General features: G+C 41.5%; 2 protein-coding genes across 5 annotated transcripts; one reads left to right on the forward strand and one right to left on the reverse strand.

Moving 5' to 3' along the window:
- Nucleotides 1-277: 277 nt before the first annotated feature.
- On the forward strand, nt 278-14,201 carry LOC121578120 (choline/ethanolaminephosphotransferase 1). Of its 2 annotated transcripts, none has more exons than XM_041892232.2 (10): nt 278-455; nt 1,529-1,823; nt 2,016-2,190; nt 5,951-6,098; nt 6,211-6,352; nt 7,391-7,475; nt 10,332-10,463; nt 11,076-11,234; nt 11,410-11,535; nt 11,894-14,201. In XM_041892232.2, the coding sequence occupies exons 2-10, from the start codon at nt 1,630-1,632 to the stop codon at nt 12,008-12,010; spliced, it is 1,278 nt and encodes a 425-aa protein (XP_041748166.1). In that variant the 5' UTR covers nt 278-455; nt 1,529-1,629; the 3' UTR covers nt 12,011-14,201. The 2 variants fall into 2 exon arrangements, with proteins under 2 accessions (XP_041748166.1, XP_041748164.1); XM_041892230.2 differs by lacking the exon at nt 7,391-7,475 and adding an exon at nt 9,952-10,036.
- A 73-nt stretch (nt 14,202-14,274) lies between these two features.
- Nucleotides 14,275-19,322, reverse strand: LOC121578121 (synaptonemal complex protein 3). Of its 3 annotated transcripts, none has more exons than XM_041892235.2 (9): nt 19,246-19,322; nt 18,851-18,965; nt 18,668-18,746; nt 15,960-15,994; nt 15,660-15,777; nt 15,467-15,566; nt 15,237-15,335; nt 15,051-15,155; nt 14,275-14,817 (listed from the first exon to the last, which is right to left on the reverse strand). In XM_041892235.2, the coding sequence occupies exons 1-9, from the start codon at nt 19,246-19,248 to the stop codon at nt 14,764-14,766; spliced, it is 708 nt and encodes a 235-aa protein (XP_041748169.1). In that variant the 5' UTR covers nt 19,249-19,322; the 3' UTR covers nt 14,275-14,763. The 3 variants fall into 3 exon arrangements, with proteins under 3 accessions (XP_041748169.1, XP_041748167.1, XP_041748168.1); XM_041892233.2 differs by having other exon boundaries at nt 18,668-18,749; XM_041892234.2 differs by having other exon boundaries at nt 18,668-18,749; nt 18,851-19,302.
- Between the last annotated feature and the right edge of the window lie 166 nt (nt 19,323-19,488).

Below are 19,488 nucleotides of genomic sequence, written 5' to 3' on the forward strand. Positions count from 1 at the left end.
TGATCTTAGCCTGATAGAAGAAAATAAACAGTGGTGTGAAGAAGATAATGTAGGAACAATAGTGGATCAATTATGTTGTTGGACGGGAAGGATTTAGGGTGGGGGTGATGGGAGTAGTGAAGTTTGTAGGGAATTTATTTTATTTTATTAGAAATTCAGGGTAGTTAAGAGAATATAGTGGTATAGATAGGTCGTGACTGGCCTCACACTCCAGTACAGTAGGTGGCGGTGTATGCACCTGTCAGTTGGTTGCGATTCGCCGATAAAATTTAAAGAAGAACCGTTAGCGGGACCCGACGTGTTGTTGTTCCTACCTGCAATAACGCTCGCCGAGGGTAGTCGCACCTTTTCTACACCGTAAACGGGAAGACTGCTGCTACAACCCTACCAAGGAGTCATTCGACGCACTGTGAAGTGCCTCGACCGTCGGACACCCTGCCCTCTTTACTAGCCAGGTCAGCGGCTCCTTGGCAAGCTGATATCCTACTGTTAACTAACGTTAACTAGCAAGAAAGCTAGTTTTTTTTGTGAGATCGGTGAAGGAAACATCGGCGGTTAGCTACGTTGTAATTTCATCGAGTGATAGGTATCATGAGCTAACTATGTGTCATGTTGGCATTTGCAAGTGCTGTTAGCCAGCCAGCCAGCTAGCTAGCTAGTTGGCCGGGACGTCACTGTTCCAGACTGCCTGTCATTTACAGTGGGACTGCTTAGACAGACAGGTTTCAGAGGCAGTGTCGCAGCACATTTGTATTTCATATGTTTGCTATCCATTCCCATTGATCTCCCCTTTGTCTTCGATATTCATTGATGTCAGTATCAAACTCAGTTACTTTGCAATACTTTTATGATGGTGCTACAAGTGGAAACTAGTTAAGCCTGGTGGCCTTGAATGACCTGGGGGTCTGACTGACTGACTGTTTCTGCATCATTGATACATTTGTTGCTTTGCTATAAACAAGGTCTGCAACATTGGCCAAACATTGGTTTGGTCGGTGGGGTCACAAGAAAAGGGTCTGACCAAGTTTAGGCACCACTGTTGTAGAGGAATTTCTTTGGTTACTGTTTGCATATGGTGACTCTGATGATATGGACTTCTCAGTGGCTAAGATTTGTTTGGGAAGCCTCGTGTTTAGTGGATTGTGAGGGCAGGACCTGCCATATCCTGCCCCATTGCGTCTTTAGGGGTGTGGCTGAACAGTGTTTTATAACTCAGAACTGGGTGAACAGGAAGGTGTGTGCAATAGATAGGACCCCTGTGTAGAGTCAAGCCGGGCTATGGTTAATTCTTATTCTCTTTCATTCTCAACTCTTTTTCTAGCCATCCCACCCACCACATCCTTTCTTTTACTTTCACTCAAGTGAGAACTTGTATGAGATGAAATTAGTTAAATAAAACAGTTAAAGAAGCAGCTGGTGAGAGATGAGTACTAGAGTCAACTAAACTCCAAGACCCATTTCAGCACCTAGCCTTCATGTGAGCCAACCTCACATCACATTACCTGTTCTCTCCTCTTCCACCCATCAGTGTGCAACTCCATTGTGGATCCCCAGCCCCAGCGAGTGGTGGGGGAGGCAGAGCCAGAGGCTGAGGCAGCCTGAGGCAGAGGGCCCCGTGCTAGCAGGGCCATGAGCACCACTGGGTACCAGCAGCAGCAGGGGGGTGTTCGGACACGCCGAGGGCCAGTCAAGGAGAGGGATCCTGGGCAGGGTGTGGGCATGGAGGCGGCCTGCTGGCTGGCCCCTGGAGCCCTGCGCAGGCTGATTGAGCTGCCCACTCCCCCGCTCGACCGCCAACAGCTGAAGAGACTGGAGGAACACAGGTACTGTCATAGTAAAACCTAAGATCAATCATATCCTTATTTAGCTTTGACGTGATGATCACACAGTATGTGTTTTGTACTTAGTGTTACATCAAACACTTTAGGATGAAAAATGCTTCAATTGTGTTAAATCTGGTTGATTGATTCTAGTTCCTACTGTCTCGTTATGGGGTCCTGGTTCCCTCTCTACAGGTACAGCAGTACAGGTCGCTCCCTGCTGGAGCCTCTGATGCAGCGTTACTGGGAGTGGCTGGTGGGCCGTGTGCCCGCCTGGATCGCCCCCAACCTCATCACCATCGTGGGTCTGGCCACCAACGTATTCACCACCCTGGTGCTGGTCTACTACTGTCCCACCGCCACTGAACAGGTAACAATGGCAACAATACAGCACCTATTCAGGTAGGGTGTATGTCAGCATTTCCCAAACACAGTCCTCGGGACCCCAAGGGGTGCACGTTTTGGTTTTTGCCCTAACACTGCACAGCTGATTCAAATTATCAAAGCTTGATGATTAGTTGATTATTTGAATCAGCTGTGTAATGCTAGGGCAAAAACCTTGGGGTCCAGAGGACCGAGTTGTACGTACTATTGTCCTGCCCCACAGCCACTGAACAGGTTGGTTATACACTGCCTGGCTTAGTGCCATTGGACAGGTATGGTTGGAGGGTTCAAGTAAAGTGCTACCGTATTGTATTTACCTGTCCGGGTAGACTGAAATAAAGTTGTCATTGTAGACAGTCAGATGATTGAACAGTGCAGCTACAGTGTTGCTCAGATGTTTGAAAACACCTTTTATGTTGATCTCTAAAGCTACAAACAAACATTCAATACAACATTACCAGGGGTTCATACTTCCTATAACATATGCATTGTTTTTTTTACTCTAGCAAGCATTCTCCTTCCATCAGTTATTTTGTCTCAAGGTTCTGTGAATGTGTTTTCTGTTAGCAATGGTTTCTATGGTCAGTTTGTCTGGCTGTTTGTTTGTTTACCATCTCTGTGCTGTTGAGAGTTTGGAATAGCTCAGGCTTTCTGTTCTGGATGAACATCCCGTGCCCATAGCTCTCAGGTTACAGCTAGTCTGCACCTGATACCCAGGCCCCATTCCCCTTCCCCGGCACACACACCACAGCACTGCAGAGATGAGTGCACACTAAGGACTGGGAATAGAGAGGAGACAGCAAAACATGCAAACTGTTAAGCTTAGTCGTTTCCATCTAGAACTGAAAACCTAGGATAACTTTGTCTTTCCATAAGGGAATTTAATTTATGATATCAGACTTTAATGTACATAAAATTAGATTACATTCAAACTAAGAGGCATACAAAACAGCCTAATGCGATATAATGCATTTTGTTTGTCTATAGATGCGGTAAGAGTCAATGGACGTTCTATTGACCAGATTGGCGTACATTCAACAAATATGATCTAACAAAGTGGGTATTCGTCAAACCCGTCATGATTTATGTATTGTAACAGGCCCACAATGTGGTTATTTAAGTCCGATTTGGCTGTTTTCGCTGCATAACATGTAGAAGTTGTCCCCTTTTCAGGTTTAGAAGAAGTGACTGCTAAATGCTAATTCCCCTTTGTATAAGCTGGTAGCATAGCTAGCATACAGAAATCGGTGGTGGTAGTCAGTAGTTAATTGTAATGCAGTTGATTTAATGACCATGACATGAACATCTGTTGGGGTTGACATCCATACAAGCTTTATACTCTGATTTCTACCTCAACATAGTATAAAATGCACACATAAACAATATCCTAAACGCAGGCCCATTTTGCTGGGGGGTAATGGGGAGATTTGGGATCTTTCCCCCACGGCCCTTTCCCCCAAGCGTTTCCATGGCAATTCCATTGTTTTGGTCGAGTTTAATTGACCTCTTTACCGCATCTATAAACCACCATGTGCGTTGTTTGTTCAGCTCTGGCTGTTTTCCTACAAGTCCACAACACCAGTGTATGAGGGAAATTCCATGGTAACAGAATGATGCTGAGACTCAGCTTTTTCACTTTAAAATGTGGGCCAAACAAAAACCAATGATTGCAAAGTTAAACAAACCATGCAACTCTATGCACAAGAACTACTAGTAAACAATTTCCACTGAACATTTTACAAAAACGCATTTACTTGAAGAATAGTGCAGATGCAAAGTTTGGTAACAGAATGACGGCACAAACATATCACATTCATTCTGTTACCGTGGAATTGCACATGAGCCAAGTGTATGAGGCTCACAAAAACAGACTTAGTCACTGTAAACATTAACTTATATAATCTACTTATTTGTTATAGAAGCCGGTCTAACCATGGAAGAAAACAACATGTTTATTATCCCTACAATTCCAGCTAGCAGCTGACTGCATATTTAACCGTTTGAATTTAATCCACAAATAACTTTGAAAAGTAGATCAAGCATTATCCGCAAGGCAAAACAACATGTTCTCATCTTAGGAGTCTCTTTAATGCAGGTGTTCTTTCATCCTGGCCCTGGGACCCACAGGGGGTGCAGGCTTCTGTTCCAGCTCAGCAGTATCAAACTTTATTGAATTAATCAAGGGCTTGATAATTAGTTGATTAGTTGAATCCAGTGTGTTAGTGCTGGGCTGGAACAAAAGCCTGTACCCCCTGTGGGTCTCCAGGAGGCAGATTTGAAGAGCACTGCTGTGTCACCTGACTTCCCCTGTGCTGCTAAACAGGCCACAGCTTCAACTGTCGGCAACTAAAAGGTGGGTTAGAGTAGTTGTAATTCGGAAGATCTACAGGATTTGATGACGAGCGTGACTTGTTTTCCCCTTCTTTAAATAGAGCTCTGTCTCTGAAGTTCTCTACCCTCTCCTCTGTTTCCTTTGTAGGACAAAGGTTGAGAAATCACTCTGTGCGCATATTTGCTCACAATGTGGAGCAATGGAGGAGGGCAAAACAGAGAATGTCATTTGCTGGACTCGCTAGACTAGAGAGAATTCAGTTGAGTTTATCACAGTGAAAACAAGCTGGGTATGGTACTAGTTCTGGAGGGAGAATCTCTATGTCACAATGCCTTTTATAATATCCATACTCATTGTTGTAAGCAACACCTGACATAACAGGTGATAATTATGTTAACAGGTTGGAGGTGTGATAGTTAAAGTGCTAAAACATTAGTGGCAGCACTGTTTCATAGCCTAGAGAAGTTGGTATTTACTTAACATGCTGGACTAGTCAGTGTCCTGTTTCTGATGGCCCAGGTCAGGAGTGTTTAAGACAACCTGCCCCGTGGGTGTATTAGTGTTTTATGAGTAAACAGTGCAGCTGATACAGGGTGTTCTCCGGGCTGAGTTTGTCACTGTGTTGTGTTTGAACAGAAAGTACACTTGCTCTAGGGCCTCTTAGTTTCACAGCCCTGAATGATTGAATGATTATTGAATTCATAATCATATGTTCACTGAGAACACAGAGGCAGTCAGCAGATATTTCCACCCTGCTCTACTTTTCAACATCCCCATGCCAACCCCTTGGCACTAAAAGCCAAGTCCTCTTTCATAACCCCCTTACTTCTCTCCCACTCCCCAAATCCCTGTTTTTGGCCCTTGGGCCTGAATTAATAAAAAGCTTAATGTGTGAGGCTATGAGCTGCTCTGCAATAACAGGGTTATTTATATGAATGCCATTTTGGCAAGCCTCTAAGTTGTAGGCCAGGACGTGCCATATTCCAGTTGGTTTTGGTTGGTGTATAAACTGCTGTCAGCTCATCGTAGACCCAGTGAGAAGGGACAGGAAATGATGGCATGCAACACTGATGACGCTGTGAAACTCTCTCCATGCTGGTTGACTAATGAAGGACAACGCCCTGCTCTGTTCCAAAGCTATTTAGAGGGAAACAAACCACACATCAACCTCTTTTACTCAAGTTCAAACATCTCTCCTTTGTGTAGCAGTAGCCTATAGCTGCCAGAAGATCACGTTTTATGTCAGATGAGGCTCTATTTATGATAATACCCACTGATTCTCTAAGAACACAACTTATAAATGCCTTGTGAGATTACCCTATCATAACCCAAAAATAAATCCATTGGGAGGAAGGAAGGTATTTTTTAAAGTGTTTATTAAGTCACCCAATTTGGTGTCGTCCTTTTTCTTCAGGCACCTCTGTGGGCATATCTGCTGTGTGCGGTGGGCCTGTTTGTGTACCAATCATTGGATGCCATTGATGGGAAGCAGGCCAGACGAACTAATAGCAGCTCTCCGCTGGGTGAACTGTTTGACCACGGCTGTGACTCCCTCTCCACAGGTACAGCTGCCCCTCTGTGTGTGTGTGTGTGTGTTCCATATAAGTTTGTTTGCCTTATTAGGATTTAATTGACTCTGTTTCCATTTCCTCTCTCTCTCACTCTCTCTCTCAGTGTTTGTGGTCCTGGGCACCAGTATAGCAGTGCAGCTGGGCACCAACCCTGACTGGATGTTTTTCTGCTGTTTCGCTGGCATGTTCATGTTCTACTGTGCCCATTGGCAGACCTATGTCTCCGGCACCCTGCGCTTCGGCATGTGAGTGTGTCTGCATTTATAGAAGAGTGAGTTGGCAACAGTGGGAGTGGGGAGGAGGGAGAAGAGTGGGTTTAGAGAAGTAGAGTGATGCTGGTAGTAGGTGAGGGAGTGGATATGGGGAATTAAGGGAGAGGTAAGTGATGGGTTAGAAGGAATGGCGAAGGATAGGATCTACCCTGCATGTTCTAGTGTAGCTAAGAGCGTCAGGTGTTCTCAAGGGCATTCCCAGATTGTGGGTCAAAGAGTGGTCCCCCATGGCCTCAGCTGGATAGTTAGGCTACTTACTAGTTGGCTACTTACTTACTAGTTGGCTACTTACTAAGCTTTTGTATAATTTCAGCCAGTAGTTTTGAAAGTAGTGCTCATGAGCCAAAATGGGTCCCCGAAAATGGTGTACTATGTCATCCATTACATTTTACATTTTACATTTTAGTCATTTAGCAGACGCTCTTATCCAGAGCGACTTACAGTTAGTGAATACATTTTTTTTTTTTTTATACTGGCCCCCCGTGGGAATCGAACCCACAACCCTGGCGTTGCAAACGCCATGCTCTATCAACTGAGCTACATCCCTGCCGGCCATTCCCTCCCCTACCCTGGACGACGCTGGGCCAATTGTGCGCCGCCCATGAGTCTCCCGGTCGCGGCCGGCTGCGACAGAGCCTGGATTCGAACCAGGATCTCTAGTGGCACAGTTAGCACTGCGATGCAGTGCCTTAGACCACTGCGCCACTCAGGAGACATCCATGACGTAGTATGATACGTTACGAATTCCAATTCGTACAATATGTTACGAATTTGTAAGTGCTTAAGATCCCGGACTGCATCTTTAATGTCTCCATTGGGGAACACTATGCTAGTTCCTAAGTAGTCACACTCTATTGTGTTTAATGCTGTCTGAACTCAAGTTTACCTTGTGATCCGAGGTCACAGGAAAAGGTTTCTAAAATGTGTGTGTGTAAGCATCCGTATGATAAAGTATTTAGATCATTTGTTGTCAAAGTGGAGTGCATTTTGAAAAATTTTCTGTGTGTGTAGATTTGACATTACAGAGTTACAGATCTGTCTAGCGCTGTTACAGATGCTGACAGCCACTGTAGGCCCCTTCCTGTGGAACGTGACGGTAAATCTCTGACGGACAGCATCTTGGCCTGACAGATGTGCAGTGAGCCTCAGCCAATTAGATCCCTGCTTCCCCACACACTGACCTCTAGCCACCAGCTAATGGGAGGGAGGAAATCTTTGCACTTGTCTGGTCTGAAAACAAACCATTTCATGAGTAGAAACGGACCAGATCCATGCTACTGAAAGAATGCCAAAACATACACTGAGTGTACAAAACATTATGAACACCTTCCTAATACTGAGTTGCACCCCTTTCACTTTTGCCCTCGGAACAGCCTCAATTCATCGGGGCATGGACTCTACAAGGTGTCGAATCCGTTCCACAGGGATGCTGGCGCATGTTGACTCCAATGCTTCCCACAATTGTGTCAAGTTTGCTGGATGTTCTTTGAGTGGTGGACCATTCTTGATACACATGGGAAACTGTTGAGGGTGAAAAACCCAGCAGTGTTGCAGTTCTTGACACAAACTGGTGTGCCTGGCACCTACTACCATACCCCGTTCAAAGGCACTTATATTTTGTCTTGCCCATTCACCCTCTGAATGGCACACATACACAATCCATGTCTCAAGGCTTATACATCCTTCTTTAACCTGTCTCCTCCCCTTCATCTACACTGACTTTGAAGTGGATTTATCAAGTGACATCAATAAGGGATCATATCTTTCACCTGGATTCATCTGGTCAGTCTATTTTTTATTTAACCTTCATCAGGGAATCATACTATGTCATGGAAAGAGCAGGTGTCCTTAATGTTTTGTAAACTCAGTGTATACAGTACAAGTCAAAAGTTTGGATACACCTACTCAGTCCAGGGTCTTTATTTATTTTTACTATTTTCTACATTGTAGAATAATAGTGAAGACATCAAAACTATGAAATAACACACATATGGAATCATGTAGTAACCAAAAAAGTGTTAAACAACTCAAAATATATTTGAGATTCTTCAAAGTAGCCACCCTTTGCCTTGATGTCAGCTTTGCACACTCTTGGCATTCTCTCAACCAGCTTCATGAGGTAGTCACCTGGAATGCATTTCAATTAACAGGTATGCCTTGTTAATTTGTGGAATTTCTTTCCTTCTTAATGCGTTTGAGCCAATCAGTTGTGTTGTGACAAGGTAGGGGTGGTATACAGAAGATAGCCCTATTTGGTAAAAGACCAAGTCCATATTATGGCAAGAACAGCTCAAATAAGCAAAGAGAAACTACAGTCCATCATTACTTTAAGACATGAAGGTCTGTCAATCCTGAAAATGTAAAGAACTTTGAAAGTTTCTTCAAGTGCAGTCGCAAAAACCATCAAGCGCTATGATGAAACTGCCTCTCGTGAGGACCGCCACAGGAAAGGAAGACCCAGAGTTACCTCTGCTGCAAAGGGTAAGTTCATTAGAGTTAACTGCACCTCAGATTGCAGACCAAAAATGCTTCACAGAGTTCAAGTAACAGACACATCTCAACATCAACTGTTCAGAGGAGACTGCGTGAATCAGGCCTTCATGGTCGAATTGCTGCAAAGAAACGACTACTAAAGGACACCAACAAGAAGAAGAGACTTGCTTGGGCCAAGAAACACAAGCAATGGACATTAGACCGGTGGAAATCTGTCCTTTGGTCTGATGAGTCCAAATTTGAGATTTTTGGTTCCAACCGCTGTGTCTTTGTAAGACGCAGAGTAGGTGAACGGATTATCTCTGCCAGTGTGGTTTCCACCGTGAAGCATGGAGGAGGAGGTGTGATGGTGTGGGGGATCTTTGCTGGTGACACTGTCTGTGATTTATTTAGAATTCAAGGCACACTTAACCAGCATGGCTACCACAGCGATACACAATCCCATCATTTGTTTTTCAACAGGACAATGACCCAACACACCTCCAGGATGTGTAAGAGCTATTTTACCAAGAAGGAGAGTGATGGACTGCTGCATCAGATGACCTGGCCTCCACAATCCCCCGACCTCAACCCAATTGAGATGGTTTGGGATGAGTTGGACCGCAGAGTGAAGGAAAAGCAGCCAACAAGTGCTCAGCATATGTGGGAACTCCTTCAAAACTGTTGGAAAAGCATTCCAGGTGAAGCTGGTTGAGAGAATGCCAAGAGTGTGCAAAGCTGTCATCAAGGCAAAAGGTGGCTATTTGAAGAATCTCAAATATAAAATATATTTTGATTAGTTTAACAATTTTTTTGATTACTATATGATTCCATATGTGTTATTTCATAGTTTTGATGTCTTCACTATTATTATACAATGTAGAAAATAGTAAAAATAAAGAAAAACCATTGAATGAGTAGGTGTGTCCAAACCTTTGACTGGTACTGTATGTTTGCCATAAGTGCATCATGATTGACATCTTTGACTGGGAGAGCTGTGGTTAGTGTTTGGGTGAAGAGACTGTAGTGCAGCGCTGTGCTTATGGACAGTGTTGATGACTGTTCTGACTAACCTCTTGCTCTCTGCCTGCTCCTCTCAGCATTGATGTGACTGAGGTGCAAATCTTCATTATAATCATGTATTTGTTGGCCGCCGTGGGAGGATCCGCTTTTTGGCAGTCACTGGTAATTCTGATTGGCTCAAATTTCCACTGATTGCCTTTTGGTAACTGAAATGAATGGCATAACTGAATGATGAAACAGTAACACTGGTAATATAATGGTCGCGCTGCCCGCATTGCTACGTTCTAATTCTGTGTACAGTGTGATTCCTTACTATATTAAACAGAGTAATGAAATTGTTTTTTGAATGAAATTAACCATCTAACAACAATGTTTAGAGTTGTGAAATGTACTGAACACTGATGGTGTTGACTGGTTGTTTGTAATACATTTATATATTGCTCTCTCACCTCCACAGATCCCAGTCATAAACATACAGATGAAAATAGTTCCAGCCATCTGCACTTTCTTAGGGGCTATCTTTTCCTGTACTAATTACTTCCGGGTTATATTTACCGGAGGTGTGGGCAAAAATGGATCCACAATAGCAGTAAGTCTACAATCGGCTTGTAGCCTTGTCCCTGACCTTCATAAAGAACTGAATAGGCCTAAGCAAAATGGTAGTCCCCACCTTTCCCTCTGACGGTCTCTGTGTATTCTTTTGATGTATTGCTCACATCCATCCAGTCCGTTTTAAGATCTACAGAAATGCCTAGGGAGAATTTTCCCAAATAAATGTTTACCAACGGTGACACAATGTAGTTTACAATTACTATGAAGTCTATGACAATCTACTTTCTAGGTGATGATGCTGGCTTGATGCCTACATGCTTGTTTGCCTGTTTCATCCATTTGCCATGAGCTGTCTATTATCTTCTGAGGAAATTAAGGATGTGTATTAAGACTGTTGGACCTGATCTCAATTCAGTTGGCCGAGCGATATGAGTGTTTGTCACTTGGAAATATTTATTTTAGGCGGGGCCACAATTGTTTTCCTTTGGGGGACTTACTGTATATTATGACTTAACACCTGGTTGTACACACCAGCATTCCTTACTGTGTGTTTTCTTTCACCTAGCTGCACTCACATGGCACTCGCATATCATCTAGGCCTATTAATAATGTCCACTGATTTGGACTCTTCTTTCTCTCTCCTCTCCAGGGAACCAGTGTCCTGTCTCCTGTGTTACATATAGGCTCTGTAATAATCCTGGCCATGATGATCTATAAGAAGTCAGCTATCCAGCTCTTTGAGAAGCACCCCTGTGTTTATATCCTGGCCTTTGGCTTCGTGTCGGCCAAGATCACCAACAAATTAGTTGTAAGTGTGGTGTGCTGCTTATTGGTGTAATGCAATACCTGTCCACCCTGAACATTGTTCTGTTGATGTAAATGTGCTTGATGGAAGAATGTGTATGAATTTAATGAATGTCATCAATGTTAATGTGCTTGCTGATTTTAAACCACGACTCTTGCCTTTGTCTTGTTTGTTTCAGGTAGCACATATGACAAAGAGTGAGATGCATCTACATGATATAGCATTCCTGGGGCCAGGCCTGCTGTTCCTGGACCAGTATTTCAACAGTTTTATTGATGAATACCTGGTGCTGTGGATTGCAATGGTGAGTACACACACACACTTCCATGGTATAGAGGTCCATAGTACCTGAGCAAGGCCAGGGTGAAGTCATTCCACAACAATGTAAGAGGGCATGCAATCTACAGCATGTGTTCACATGAACATTTATCTTTTTTAAATGAACCATCAGTCATTTCACATGCAACACTGACTTACTGTGTGTTTTTCAGAGGCATGTTTTCAGTCTAATGCCGCGTTTATTTGTAACTAATAGCAAAACCCTTTCATACTTTGGCATCATCCATCCATCTACTCACAGGGACCATTATGTACAGTTATGTCGATCAAGTTATCTTGTTTTCTGACTCTTCATTGTCTCCTCTTCCGCTTTCCGTCTGCAGATCCTGTCTTTCGTTGACTTGGTGCGTTACTGTGTCAGTGTTTGCAACCAGATCGCCTCCCATCTTCACATCTTTGTCTTCAGAATCAAGCCACTGACCCCCTCCACCCTTCAGTGAGGACACGGACGCCATTACACTCTTTCGCGCTCTCTTCTCCCCCCCCCTCTTTCTCTCTCTGCCCTTTCTTTCTCTCAGTCTTTCTTCATGTTAGATGGCTAGTCGTCGCTCTCTTTACCCTTTTTAAAATGTGTTGGGGTGGATCTATTACCAGTAGAGGTTCAAACCAAGTGAATAAGGGGATAGATGAAATATAATGAGGTGTTATTATTAAGTTATTTTCCATCGCTGCTTTGTGCAATTTGTGTTGATTTAATCTTGTTACAGTAGTCAGATTCCTGGACAAAAATAATTTGTCCCTTTTTCTGCAATGAATGGTCACATAGGAAATGTACTGAGTGCTCTCCTCTGTGCGAGAGAGGGTCAATTAGTGCAAGAAGACTGCAATGGGCTTGAATAGGTGCTACCTTATTCATTTAATAAGTTTGTTATTGAACTTTAAAACAAACATTTAATGTGTTGATGGTGTTTGTTCGTTCTCTACAAGGAACTGTAGAGCATAGGAAGTCATTTACACAGGATGTCGGTCTGCTTTCAGTTTTGTTTTGGAGGAGTGTTGTCTTTATTATATATAGATAGATGGATAGGTAGATCATTTTGTAATATTTGCATAACCTCACTTTTCAATTTCATAAATATCTAACTATTGTCTATTATTTCAAAATTCCTCACCTGGCATATCTATCAATCTTGCATAAGTGGTGTTATTAACCTTGCAATAATTATGATTGAATTTAAATTATGATGCTTCTGTAAAACATTACATATGTAAACAACATGTTATTTTAGGGTGCCCCCGATCAATGGCTTAAAACAAATTATTGTAAAGGATACAAATAGTGTCTCGAGCCTTGCTTCCCTCAAATTGCTCAAGCATTTGTCTCCAAAGCCACAAACATTACACAACACTTATAGCACCACATGCAGGATTGCTAGTGGTTGTCTTGGGCATACTATTCTGTATATCCTGTCTAATATTGCTTTTGAAAAAGTTATAGTTTAATGTTTAACATATATGTATTTTTTTAATCTGCAGTTTTCTTGCTTTTCAATTTTGTAGCCGTTTATAATGTTCTTGTCCTGTTGCACCTCTGCCCTCTCAGATACTGAAGCGTTGCATTTTGCTCCAAATGCTCAACGAAAACTAAAATGCCAAGTATTGATGACCCTTAATGAAGAAAAGTATTGATGTGATATTGTCCCAAAAAAGTAGTAATTCTAAAGATGTTGTTTTGACTGCTGTCCAGCAGTTTTTCTGCTAGTGTTTGTTCAATGGTGTGCCTGATGTGAAACCTCTCTCTAACTGAAGAAGACCTACAGTACTCCAATACTAGCATGTGGACAACCACAGCTAAATGACAATTAGTGGTTTTAGTCCTACGGCCTGTTTCTAAATGTTTTTTTATTAGTCTACATATAAAAAATTAATCTATACATAATGTGTTTAAAGTTGATTTTGACTGTTAATGTGGGGCTGTCCAAAGCGTGTTCATATCTAGAATCTAAGGACATGTTTTAAGTTTACTTAATTATTTTCTAATTTCTTTTAAAATTACCTTCTAACACAAGAACAACTTTACACTAACAACTTTCTTTGTGTAGCACGTTCTGCACTGTGCCAGGTCCACATACAGCAATTAAGTGTTTTGGGAGAATTGAGCTTTAGTGTGAAACAAAAAGAATATTCTGACTCTGCCCTAATCATATTTGTCTGTACTACATTTTTGCATCTATACCTGCAGTCTGCTTATAATTCACTCATCAGAATCAATAGAAACTATAATTTCAATGAAAAACATACTTTTATTTCTGTGTGTAATGTTGTTGGCCTGTAAGTTACTGAGCTCATACAACAATGTGTGCGTATAGTTGCTGATGTCAAGTCAGTGCTCTCATTGTACTAGTCATTCTCGGACAAGTAAAAGGTTGCCTTAAACACAGTTTCTGTTTTATTTTCTGTTGTATGATGGTCAAGCCTCTTAAAACAATTGAGGGTCATGTTATCTCTGTGTGTTTGTACTGGCAAAGGCTTGTGTTTTCGCTCTTGTTACTGTTTTATTTTGGCCAGACTGTCAAGCTCAGGTATATTAGTTTTCAGACAAGTATGTTCATAGGTTGCGACAAAAGAACAAGATCACTCGACAATCTCTCCCTCACTAATGCAAATAAAATGTCATATTCACAGATGTAAGTTGCTACCTAGTGTCTGTTATTTGTGATAAATGTTCCTATACTTACAATAACAGATGGTCTTAATTCCTGACAACATTTTAGCAGCAAAATTTTTTTATATCTCCATCCCCGTCTCAATCAGGGTTTAATGAAGATCGATTAACATTAAACCAGAACTCAAATACAAAGACAGAAATTATAAGAATTCGTAAATGTGAATGACATCTGTCTTTGAGCTCAACACATTGTCTGGAACCCTCAGCTAACACAATCTTGAGCTTTTGAATGAAGCAGTTGACAACAGAAATGCAATGTTACATGTACACACCATACTTCCATTAAAAATGTTAAGATTTCAAAACTCCCATCTCCCTGGAACCATTACTGTTATTTGCAGATTAAAGGATCAAGGTTGATATGGTTCTTGAGGTATAACACTTTACCTTTCTGCCCATTATGAAGGTCTATCTGGAACACAGCCATAAACTAAAGCAGAACAGACAACCCAGCTCAGTGATATGTACACACAAAAAGCCTTTGAATGGAGTTGATTATTATCGGCTCCCTTCATTCTGAAGAATTTACATCAGCATCGTCTGCAGAGACTTGCGCACTGTAGCCATCTCTTGCTGTTGCTGTTAATAAAAAATGTATTGTTTGTTGAAATCTGACCTAAATTATTTATCATGAATAGTCATTTTCTAAATACTATGCTCATGGTTCACTCTCATGGTGCTCATGCTCGTAGTACACTCACATTTTCAAAATGGCACATAAATTTGTATCATTAACAACGTTTCAGCTAAGCAAAGAGTGACATAAGGCATGTAAACAATGTGTTAGTAAGTTGATCTGTGCTTTTACTTACTGTGTCCATGAGGATCTTTTTCTGAAACAGTGCCATCTCCTGGCGCAGCTCGCCCTGTACAGCACCCTGCTGGCTGACATGGGTCTTCTCCATTGTATCAAGGCTCTACCAGCACGGAGAAACAAGGTGGCATGAGAAAACCAGCTGGGACATTAAAATCACAAAGTCTACTATAAGAGAATATACCTGGATGTACTGCTCTAGCAGCTGCTTGAGAGTCTTCAGTCTCTGGCTTTGGGAGGCCCTCATGTGCTGAAACATTTTCTGCTGGTGCTGGAACATACTCTATGGCCGGGAACACACACACACACCTATGCTTAGCTCCAAAAGATGCCTTAGTTACTCCAGTGTAACTCTGTATTAGGTATAGAATAGAAATAGGTTGAATATTTTTGAGAGGGCTGACAGAGCAATACCAGTAGTTTCTCCTCGTTATCCTTGGACTTCTGCACATCTGTGTCCCACTGGTTGAAGACCGCATTGAACTGGGTGCAGTAATCTTCTGTCACTTTACTCCTGCAGAATTTACATCATACAAATCAGGTTACAAATACACGCACACACAACACACACACTTGCACCCTCCTTTCACTCTACACGTCTAATCACCTGTCTCTTTGTTGGACCCTCCATAACTGAACAATCTTCTGATGGCTGGTCTTCACAGAGGACTTGGTGAACGTTTCCAAGCGTTTGCGTTTTGCCAGGAAGGCTTTGTTGATGTCCGCTAGCAGTAAAGAGAAAAAGAGGCTCATAGATGCAAAGCAAAATTCAGTGATGAGAAACAATCCCTGTACCAATAAGTGTGCAAGGCCAGAGTATGGAATATAAGAATAGAAAGAGAGATTAGAGATTATTCTAGTGGAGAAGAGTCATGTAAATCTGATTATCCTTTGGAACACCCAATACCTCCAAATCTGTCCAACATGGTCATCATATCCCCCCTGTGGATGAAGACATACTATATTAATTGAATGACAACATGGACCCATAACTTAACTCACACAGGATAATACTGTATGTTTTCCACCTCAGTCAAATAAATGTCACTTTGTCAGTGGTGAAAAAGTACCTAATTGTCATAGTTGAGTAAAAGTAAAGATACAGTACCTTAATAGAAAATGACTCAAGTAAAAGTGAGTCACCCAGTAAAATACTACTTGAGTACTATACTTAAGTATCAAAAGTAAATGTAATTGCAAAAATATACTTAAGTATCAAAACTAAAAGTATAAATCATAAAGAAATCCTTATATTAAGGGACAGTGATGACAGTGATGTACGGCCCAGTACATCACTGGGGCCAAGCTTCCTGCCATCCAGGACCTCTATACCAGGCGGTGTCAGAGGAAGGCCCTACAAATTGTCAAAGACTCCAGCCACCCTAGTCATAGACTGTTCTCTCTGCTAGCTGGCAGCTGCTAATGGCAAGCTGTAAAATATAAAATATATTTCGATTTGTTTAATACTTTTTTGGTTACTACATGATTCCATATGTGTTATTTCATAGGTTTGATGTCTTCACTATTATTCTACAATGTTGATTATGCCTGCACATCATGGTTCACCAACAGCCCCAAACATCTAAAGAATAAGCTACCAGCCAAACAAGCTTGTAAGAATTGTACTTAAACTCCCCCCTCATACTCATCTGGAGGTTGAGTATTTTTTCATCTCTATCTCTGTAATGTGTCTGTATCTATGTAATGTGTCTGTATCTATGTAATTGTATATGTATTTATGTAAAAAATAGGGACCACAATGGAAATAAGTCCCTGACTTTATTGTGCAATACCGGTCTCCTAAAAAATTATTTGTGTATATATATTTTTTTTTTTACTGACAAATAAAATCAATCAATAAATCAATCAATCCAAACTGTGTGGCGGCCAATTGATGAATGGAACTAGACATCTGTTACAAAACACCAAAAAGTTTAATGACATTTGGAGATTGTCAAGCCAATCCTTCGATACTGGGTAAGCCTACAAGGTAGGGAGGGATGTATTTTCTGTTTGTCGAGATTGACATAGTCTATCTATTGTGGTGCTGAAAATGCAAACCATGATATTCAAGTGCCCAAAGTCGGTATGCTTTGTTTATTGGTTGTGTGGTGCATTGGCACAGAAACCTGTTGGTGGAGAATTTGTTGCATATATTTTATATAATTATAAATGGCATCAACATTTTGAACATCTGATTTCCCCCTAGCTGATCATTGTCTGCAGCCAGCTCTGACTGTAGTGTAATGAAACAGGCAGGGAGAGTGAGCTCGTCTGTGGTGGTCGGCGAACCCTGAACCTTCTGGCCCGTAGCCCTGCGTGGCATCAACTGTGCCACAAAAGCATGCTGAAGTGGCAAAGTCGATATCCACATTTATAAACACAGGGTCGCTACAGTTATTGTTATTTGTGGTCGTAAACATTATTTTGAGTTAATTCTGAGGGGGAGGTTGTTCAATTTATTTTACAGTACAAGGGGAGGGTCATGTGAAAATATTTTTTACTTTAGGGAGGGGGGGTGCATTTATTTTTTAGTTGGACCAGCCCCTCCCCCCAACTACATTTTGATCTGTCCCTAAGCAAACCAGATGGCACAATTTTCGTGTTTTTTATTTATTTACTGATAGCCAGGGGCACACTCCAACACTCAGACATAATTTACAAACATAGCATTTGTGTTTAGTGAGATCAGAGGAAGAAGGGATGACCAGGGATGTTCTCTTAAGTGCCTGAATTGGACCATCTTCGTGTCCTGCTAAGCATTAAAAATGTAAGGAGTACTTTTGGGTGTCAAGAGAAATGTATGGAGTAAAAAGTACATTATTTTCTTTAGGAATGTAGTGGAAGTAAAAGTTGTCAAAAATATTAATAGTGTGGGGTTCTATTTTCTCATAATTGGATCTGTATGTGATGAATAGCTTAGAAGGAATGCATTAATGATAAGCATAGGGTTGTACTATACTGATATAAATTGTTTCACATAACCAGCTGTGATTCATGTAAGGAACGTTAGGGGGTAGGACAGATAAGACTTGTATTTCTTACAGATACGAACACTGCCTCTTTGTTGTCTGTGAACTGTTGTCTGTGAACCGTCCTTGAACTAGGTACTCACAGTACAGTGGAATGGTGTTTTTTGGGTGCTAACTCCACAGGTTGTTATGATAAAAACTTATGCCTGGCAACAGTGTGCAACGGTGGAGCGCCAAGAGGCTGGGACTAGCCTGTGCGCCAACGGATTGGCTGAGTAAGTCTAAACCACGCTCAGACTCTGATTGGCCAGCAGGGAGTGGGAAATATCTCTGTCAGAGTATTTGAAGAAGAACCTGTAACAATGGATTAGTTCTCTGAGTGCCCTGCGTGGTATTTCAGTGGACCCGTATATACGAACCTTCATACTTATCATACATACATTTTGCATATAATAAATTTAGCTTGGATTGAATATCTCTTGATTATGTTTGATTCTTATTCCAATACCAGATTTGAATTACGCAATTTCTAACAATAGTAAAGTAAAGTACAGATACCCCAAAAACTACTTAAGTAGTACTTTAAAGTATTTTTACTTAAAGACTTTACACCACTGCACTTTGTGACAAATGCTTGGCCTACCCTTTGGTGATGTCGATGTCAATGTCATCATCATCTGGCTCTGAGAGACGTTTCCTTCCTCTCAATGTCTCACCCTCAACTACTGTAACAATAAAAAAAGTAGACTGTTAGATATTATGTCATGAAGAAAAAATGCCAACACATGATTTATAGGCTACCAGTTTTCAGGACCAACTACTTTACCTGGAAGGTTTTCATTGTTGAAACTCCCATTGAAGTCCTCCATATGGGGTTTGCCTGAGGTGGTTTTAGTGCATTTTGCTTTGCCTTTCTGAGCACATCCCTTGTGAGTTGCCATCTTTTGTTGTTTGACAATAAAGAAGATACATGTGCTACAGAACTGGTTCAACTGACAACTTTAGCCTATAGCTAACGTTATGCTAACCTCGAATCTAACTAGCCAGCTAACTAACATTACCTTGTGTGAAAGCAACCTTAGCAACCTGACCTATTTTGACCTAAACAAAACAGGCTATCAAAGTAAAAATCCTTCTTTTGCTAAATACATTTGTTTCAAACTTGTTCAAATATATGGTCATATATGGTCAGATAAAAGCGAGCTAGTTTCACGGCCCTACCATTCTTTTGGTCAAAAGTCGTTTACTTGGTTTGAGAGTTTGCAGTGAAGGGAACTCTCTGTTGAAAATATGCGCGAGAGACGTTGGCGCGCCAAATGAGCGCGGGAACAAATTACATTAGTTGGTGGATACGATGTTTCTTGGTAGAAACAATGTTACAATTTGAGACTTCTCTCTGGTGTTACTTTGTGTAAAGTTTTGATATCTGGTTTTAATGTCTATGGTTGATATTCATACCGTTTG

This window comes from Coregonus clupeaformis, chromosome 12, assembly GCF_020615455.1.
Source record: "Coregonus clupeaformis isolate EN_2021a chromosome 12, ASM2061545v1, whole genome shotgun sequence".
NCBI lineage: Eukaryota > Metazoa > Chordata > Actinopteri > Salmoniformes > Salmonidae > Coregonus > Coregonus clupeaformis.